The 7500-nt window shown below is 57.9% G+C and overlaps 1 protein-coding gene across 1 annotated transcript in view; it reads right to left on the bottom strand.

Annotated features, from left to right (window-relative positions):
- LOC145550568 (uncharacterized) overlaps positions 1–3944 on the bottom strand; it is a 4125-nt gene extending 181 nt beyond the window's left edge. The window contains exons 1-4 of the mRNA XM_081604457.1: positions 1828–3944; positions 524–1736; positions 201–449; positions 1–128 (exon numbers count right to left, since the gene is read on the bottom strand). The exon at positions 1–128 is cut by the window's left edge and continues 181 nt beyond it. Coding sequence (XP_081460583.1) covers positions 1–128; positions 201–449; positions 524–1736; positions 1828–2084 — 1847 coding nt within the window. The 5' untranslated portion in view covers positions 2085–3944. The remainder of the gene's footprint in view (positions 129–200; positions 450–523; positions 1737–1827) is intronic.
- Between the last annotated feature and the right edge of the window lie 3556 nt (positions 3945–7500).

Here is a 7500-nt window from a genome sequence, read left to right as displayed (position 1 = left end):
GCGTTCCGGATGTCAGCCAATTGCTCCGCGGTGAGATGGTTGGCATAGTACCGGTCCGCGGTCCTCGTGTCATGACACATGACCCTAGACAGTTGTCCCCTGACCTCGCTGCCGTGCGCATCCCGTGCCTGCGTAGAACCAGAAAATACATTTAAAAACAGAAAAGCGGGTGAGTTCAGAGCCGTTAATGGATCACTCACGTGGGTCGCTACCGCTGTCCTCAGATCGGTTACCGTGGGACGGCCCGGAAGTCCCATTGAGCTCCATGCACACGCCGCGTATTTGCTTAGCCGTCTTATACGCGTCTGTTGTGCGCTGAAAAACAGCAGCTTGCAGCGTGGTTCCAGCAGCCGGCGGACACCCATCCAACGTACGAACCACCCGAACTCGGCATGGCTCAAGAACAGCTGGGCGGCGCCGAACGCACGGTTCGTCTTGTGCCTCCTCACCTGAGGAGAGATCAGATTAGATTAGATTAGCTTCCCATGCCCGTTCCCCAGGTCTGGTTCTACCAGAAACTTACATTAATCACAAAGCCCGGAGCGCCTTCCTGGGCTTCATCAATCGCTTCCTGGAGCTCGTCGGCAGTCATGTTTGTCAAGACCCCTGCTCTGTGACCATAGACCGCAGAGAGATAGCAAGCTAGGTAACCATAGAACTGGTTCCGCAACTGGATGGTTGGCCGGTTCTCCAGCTTTCTTAGGAGGGAAGGGATTGTCGTCCTGGCCAGGGTCTTGCAGGTTCTCAGCTGGGTTCTGGTGACGGTCCGCCGTTCCTTGGAGCGCTTAACTTCGATCTGGTGGAGGGTCACCTCGGTGGCTATTTGGAGGAGGTCAGCCTTGACCGCTCTGCCGACGGCGGTGATCTGTCTCCGGGTCAGCCTGCATTCCCGCGGGGGTGTAGCGGCAAAGTAATCCATGAACTGGGACAGGTTCACCAGGTAAACTTTAACAGTCGTTATGGCTCTTTTCTTCAGCTTCAGTGCCTGCGGGAAGGCGTGGACCCGTTCCACGTCGTCCAGGAACTTCCAGGTGGGGTTGACCTGCCTGCCGTGTGCAATAAATGAGAGAAAGCTACGGACCCGACCCAGCTTGGAGCGTGCGTTCATCCGGTGCTGTTGGCTTGGCAGGGCACCCCGCAGATCTGAGTGGAATTCTTCAAGGTAGCGCTCCACGGGTGGTGGAAACTTCCTTGGAGCAAATGGCAGCAGGGCAAGTCCTCTGACTGGCCTTGTGGAGGTTGATGTTGCAGGGGAATCAGAGTCGGTCTGGCCCGGCGGAGAAGCTGCAGGAGACGGGGCTCCGGTGGCTGCAGGTGAACCATGCGGAGAAGCTGCAGGAGACGGGGCTCCGGTGGCTGCAGGTGAACCAGGCGGAGAAGCAGAAGCAGGCATGGTGACAGCATGAGGAGAAGAGTCTGTACTTGATATCGGCCGTGGTGCCCGGCGTGGGGTGCCGGGAGACGACGACGACACGTCTGCGTCTTCCCCCTGCGATTCTGGAGCTCTGCTGTTCGGGTCTTGGGCGTCCAGGCCGGATGCCAGCGGCGGGTTCGGATCCGTGGAGCGAAGCTCTGCGATGGCGCGGAGAGTTGAGCGCCACTGAAGCTGCAGAAGATGGTCGGCTAACACCTGTGGCTCGAGGCGGTTGTGAGCACCGGACAGATGTCTGTCCACCCTCGGACCATTGTATCCACACGCTCTGACTGGGCAAGTCATCCCACGGATGTTCACTCGTCTGTGGGCGAAGGCAAGGAGTATCTTACGCTCAGCAGGGTTCAAGATGCAATGGGTCCGCTCTAAATGCTTGGGCAGCAGAGAAAACTTGCGTTGGCAGATTGGGCAGCGTCGGTCTGGAGGCATCTGGACCCACGTCTGGCAGTAATGTCCGGCAGAAGCTTGGTTGTCTGGCAGAAGCTTGGTTCTCTGGAGAAGGTCGCAGCAGAAAGGCTGGAACGGGCAGCTGGGTTCTATTGAGCCTGATTGCGAGGCAGGCAGGCAGGCAGGCAGGCAGGGCGCTGATTGCACGATTGCTTCCAGCCGCACAGAATGTCTCAGAAAACTTTCTAAGTGTTGAATCAATCATGCCTTACCAGGGCCACGAAAAGAATTGATTGGGATTTAAACACCTTATGCGAAAAAACACTATCTGAATGAGGATAAAAGAAAGTCTGAAAAGTGGGTGATAGACAAAAAAATGACAAAGTGTTCCCAACACTTAGAAATATTTTCAGACACCAGAAAAATGACAAAGTGTTCCCAACACTTAGAAATATTTTCAGACACCAGAAAAATGACAAAGTGTTTGTGGTGAATGGAGCCAGGGCAGCGACTACTGGCGCCCCGCCTCCAGTAACGAGTTAGGGCAGCGACTTCCGGCGCCCCGCCGCCTCTGTTTACGAGTGGTGAATGGAGCCAGGGCAGCGACTACTGGCGCCCCGCCTCCAGTAACGAGTTAGGGCAGCGACTTCCGGCGCCCCGCCGCCTCTGTTTACGAGTGGTGAATGGAGCCAGGGCCGCGACTACTGGCGCCCCGCCTCCAGTAACGAGTTAGGGCAGCGACTGCCGGCGCCCCGCCGCCAATGTTTACAAGTGGTGAATGGAGCCAGGGCCGCGACTACTGGCGCCCCGCCTCCAGTAACGAGTTAGGGCAGCGACTGCCGGCGCCCCGCCGCGGTGAACGGTGCCAGGGCCCCGTTAAGACTGGACAGTGTCCACAGACCATAAGGAGGGTTATGGTAACTGGAAATAAAACCGCGTGGCATTACCACTTAACGTGGTCCCAGAGAGCTGAAACTTCGTGGGGGTGTTCAGTCCGACCCCATGGACCGTATGCCACCGCTTGTTCAATCCAGGCACGCCCCCGTGGGGTCGATCCGGACCCCCCCATTTCTAAAAACGGCACCGGCCCCCCAGCAAGAACCGTAGTAGCTGGAGCTATAAAAATCGGTACGTTTAAAGAGCTAGATGAGATCGCAAAGGCTGCCAAGCCGCATCGCGATCGGATCAAAATTGCCCTGTTGGTGGCCGTTAGAATATAGGCAAAATTATGGTTCCGGGCGGCCATTTCCCATTCAAATCAATGGAGCGGTTTTTCTGGAAACACGAAATTCAAACACCAGGGAGACCCACTTAACGTGGTCCAACGGAGCTGAAACTTCGTGGGGGTGTTCAGTCCGACCACATGGAACTAATGTCACCGGTTTTTCAATTCAGGCACGCCCCCTTGTGTCGATCCGGACCTGGGGTCCGAAAACCGCACATGGCTCTGAAGGGCCAAGCTTTGATGCTAGAGCTCCAAAATTCGGTATGTGTGTAGCCCGAGACGAGATCGCAAAGGCTGCCAAGCCGCATCTCGATCGGGTCAAAATTGCCCTGTTGGTGGCCGTTAGAAGATGTGCAAAATTTGGGTACGCAGCGAACACTCTCCAGTTAAACCTATGGAGAAACCCAACATTTTTTTACCAGAATCTAAGTCCTGCTGCCTTACCAGGGGCACGAACTTCCAGGGCCTGCGTACTGCTGGGTGTAGTCCGAGGAGGGGGTGCTTAAGTGTGGGTACACGTGCTCGGCCGGTGGGCCTGGCAGGCCCGGTTCTCAGTTGATGGCGAGAAAAAGTCTAAGTCCCATCCAGGGACCGGACAGGGGGCGCTCGGCCGGAAGAGGCTGGGGAGGGTAGCCTCTCCCCGGTCAACCCAAGGCCACATCGTAAAACTGAGTTGCCTTACCAGGGGCACGAGCTTCCAGGGCCTGCGTACTGCTTGGTTTAGTCCGAGGAGGGGTGCTTAAGTGTGGGTTCACATACTCGTGTGGAGAGCCTGGTTCTATCGGGGGTGGGGGGGTTCCAAGACTGTGTCTGACCCCGGAGCCAAGTCTGGGTGTGGGCCTGGAGGTCAAGGCCTGGATGTCCAGGCCTGGATGTCTCTGCCTGGATGTCTGTGCCTGGATGTCCAGGCCTGGATGTCCAGGCCTGGATGTCTCTGCCTGGATGTCCAGGCCTGGATGTCTCTGCCTGGATGTCTGTGCCTGGATGTCCAGGCCTGGATGTCTCTGCCTGGATGTCTGTGCCTGGATGTCCAGGCCTGGATGTCTCTGCCTGGATGTCCAGGCCTGGATGTCTCTGCCTGGATGTCTCTGCCTGGATGTCTCTGCCTGGATGTCCCAGCCTGGATGTCCAGGCCTGGATGTCTCTGCCTGGATGTCTGTGCCTGGATGTCCAGGCCTGGATGTCTCTGCCTGGATGTCTGTGCCTGGATGTCCAGGCCTGGATGTCTCTGCCTGGATGTCTGTGCCTGGATGTCCAGGCCTGGATGTCTCTGCCTGGATGTCCCAGCCTGGATGTCCAGGCCTGGATGTCTCTGCCTGGATGTCTGTGCCTGGATGTCCAGGCCTGGATGTCTCTGCCTGGATGTCCAGGCCTGGATGTCTCTGCCTGGATGTCTCTGCCTGGATGTCCAGGCCTGGATGTCTCTGCCTGGATGTCTGTGCCTGGATGTCCAGGCCTGGATGTCTCTGCCTGGATGTCTGTGCCTGGATGTCCAGGCCTGGATGTCTCTGCCTGGATGTCCAGGCCTGGATGTCTCTGCCTGGATGTCTCTGCCTGGATGTCCAGGCCTGGATGTCTCTGCCTGGATGTCCCAGCCTGGATGTCCAGGCCTGGATGTCTCTGCCTGGATGTCCAGGCCTGGATGTCTCTGCCTGGATGTCTGTGCCTGGATGTCCAGGCCTGGATGTCTCTGCCTGGATGTCCAGGCCTGGATGTCTCTGCCTGGATGTCCAGGCCTGGATGTCTCTGCCTGGATGTCCCAGCCTGGATGTCCAGGCCTGGATGTCTCTGCCTGGATGTCTGTGCCTGGATGTCCAGGCCTGGATGTCTCTGCCTGGATGTCTGTGCCTGGATGTCCAGGCCTGGATGTCTCTGCCTGGATGTCTGTGCCTGGATGTCCAGGCCTGGATGTCTCTGCCTGGATGTCCCAGCCTGGATGTCCAGGCCTGGATGTCCCAGCCTGGATGTCCAGGCCTGGATGTCTCTGCCTGGATGTCTGTGCCTGGATGTCCAGGCCTGGATGTCTCTGCCTGGATGTCTGTGCCTGGATGTCCAGGCCTGGATGTCTCTGCCTGGATGTCTGTGCCTGGATGTCCAGGCCTGGATGTCTCTGCCTGGATGTCTCTGCCTGGATGTCTCTGCCTGGATGTCCAGGCCTGGATGTCTCTGCCTGGATGTCCAGGCCTGGATGTCTCTGCCTGGATGTCTGTGCCTGGATGTCCAGGCCTGGATGTCTCTGCCTGGATGTCCCAGCCTGGATGTCTCTGCCTGGATGTCTCTGCCTGGATGTCTGTGCCTGGATGTCCAGGCCTGGATGTCTCTGCCTGGATGTCCAGGCCTGGATGTCTCTGCCTGGATGTCTGTGCCTGGTTCTGCAGGCCTGGATGTCTCTGCCTGGATGTCCCAGCCTGGTTCTGCAGGCCTGGATGTCTCTGCCTGGATGTCCCAGCCTGGTTCTGCAGGCCTGGATGTCCCAGCCTGGTTCTGCAGGCCTGGATGTCTCTGCCTGGATGTCCCAGCCTGGTTCTGCAGGCCTGGATGTCTCTGTTGCTCCAGGCCCGGATTTCAAATTCGTACGGAACCTAGGCAAACTATATACTGGAAGAACCGGGCGAGTCCCAGGAGTGCCCCGGTGGTCTCCGATTTCGCCTAGGACGTTCCCCCGATTTTTAACGAATTTTTAAGCGATTTGCGCCTAACCGGGCCTGGGGGGGGGGGCGAGTAGGCGGTCCGGAAGGCCCGGAACCCGCTCATGCCGTACACCGTTGGATCCGGGCCGCTCCGGGGATTACTAGGGTGGCCTCCGTTTCGCTCCAGGACCTTCCTGCGGTCGTCTATGGGTGTTTAACCGTCTACCGGAAGTCGGGTCAAAAGTACCCTTTCCCGCGGTCCAAACGAACCGGGACTGGCACCATCGTGCTCCTGGGATGCCCCCGGTTCGGGTGATGTCACTCCCGGAGGCCTGGACCAAAGTCCCGGTCCCCTAGGCCCGGTTCTCTGTCGAGGGTCTCAGCCCTCGCTCATCCCCCGCTCAGCCCCGCCCGACGCGAGTATCTTCATCGGCTGCTCCAACATCATCATCCTCAGCGCCACTGTCATGTGCCTTACCAGGGTCCCGAAACACGACCCAGACCCCGAACGCTTGTTCGGATCCGGACATGTAATACCCCGATGGAACCGGGCGAGTCCCAGGAGTGCGCTGGTGGTGTCCGATTTGCTCCAGGACCTTCCTACGATTTTTAACGAATTTTTAAGTGATTTTCGCCAAAGCGGTCCATTCGGTCCCCCGAAAAAGCGGTCCAAACGGACGGGACCCAGGCATGTCATACCCCGATGGAACCGGGCGAGTCCCAGGAGTGCGCTGGTGGTGTCCGATTTGCTCCAGGACCTTCCTACGATTTTTAACGAATTTTTAAGTGATTTTCGCCAAAGCGGGTCCATTCGGTCCGCTTTCGCGGAAAAAATGCACTTTTTCGGTAAAAACGCACCATGGCCCGATAGTCCGGAGTCCGGGGAACAGCCCCGTGCCATCCGTTTCCTTCTACCGCAAAGAACGACCGAGATATTAGCACCGGAAGGTCCGGTGCACACTAAAATGTCCGGTCTTTTTTACTTTCACTTTCGCCCATGAAACTCGGTCGAGGGTATTGCGTCACCTTACCCGTCAAAACACCGCCGGAACGATATCAGGAGAGAGTTGGAAAAGAGGGACTTAGAAGAAAAATGGGAAAGTGAGGTCTTAGAAAATTATATTTTCGGAAACCTGGATGTCTGGCGAGCCTATCTAAGCAGGTTTCAGCCCTCTTTTCCCCCATTTTAGTGCATTTTGAGCGGTTTTAAAAAAAAAAGTCTGCCTTTTCTCTGGAGAACCGGGGCTTTGGCCGACATGTCTCAGATTTGGCCGGTGAGTCTGCTGGGTCCTTCCGACGGGCCTGGAGGTTCTCTGGCTCGCCCCGGAGCTCCGTGGAAGGCAGGACAGAGCGGCAAGGACACCCTGGGCCCAGGCCGAAGGCGGTGTGCTCTGAGTGGACTCCGGTCCGCCCGGGGTCCCGCTGGAGGTCCTGGAGCTCCAGTGGATGTCTCCCATGCACACTTACACACACACAACCGACCGAACAGCACACGTGGCCTGCCATGGAGGGCTCCCGCCGGCCCTGGTGCTCTCAAGCACTGGCGCTTCGGCGAAGGGTTCCTCCAACCTTGCAGGTTCGCCTCCAGACCCGGGCACTGACAGTCGTGGGCCTGGCCCACCCGCTCCAGCCCGCGGTCGTCCCATCGGTAGCGAGACCGAGACGTCCCGTCTGTCCCAGCCGTCTTTCACTGGTCCATCGCAGCAGGACTGTCGGTTCCAGTTAGGTATCGTTTGGGGTGGAACCGGCCTCCAGGAAGCTGCGGTGGCTCCAGGAATCATCGAGTTTCTCAAAACCCATATGCAGAACCATACCCCCGCGCACAT

Source organism: Poecilia reticulata, unplaced genomic scaffold (genome assembly GCF_904066995.2).
Source record: "Poecilia reticulata unplaced genomic scaffold, P_reticulata-male-v2 Scaffold_89, whole genome shotgun sequence".
In the NCBI taxonomy this organism is placed as follows: Eukaryota; Metazoa; Chordata; class Actinopteri; order Cyprinodontiformes; family Poeciliidae; genus Poecilia; species Poecilia reticulata.
The sequence above is the reverse complement of the archived record's forward strand: the minus strand, read 5'-3'. Positions and strand labels throughout refer to the sequence as shown.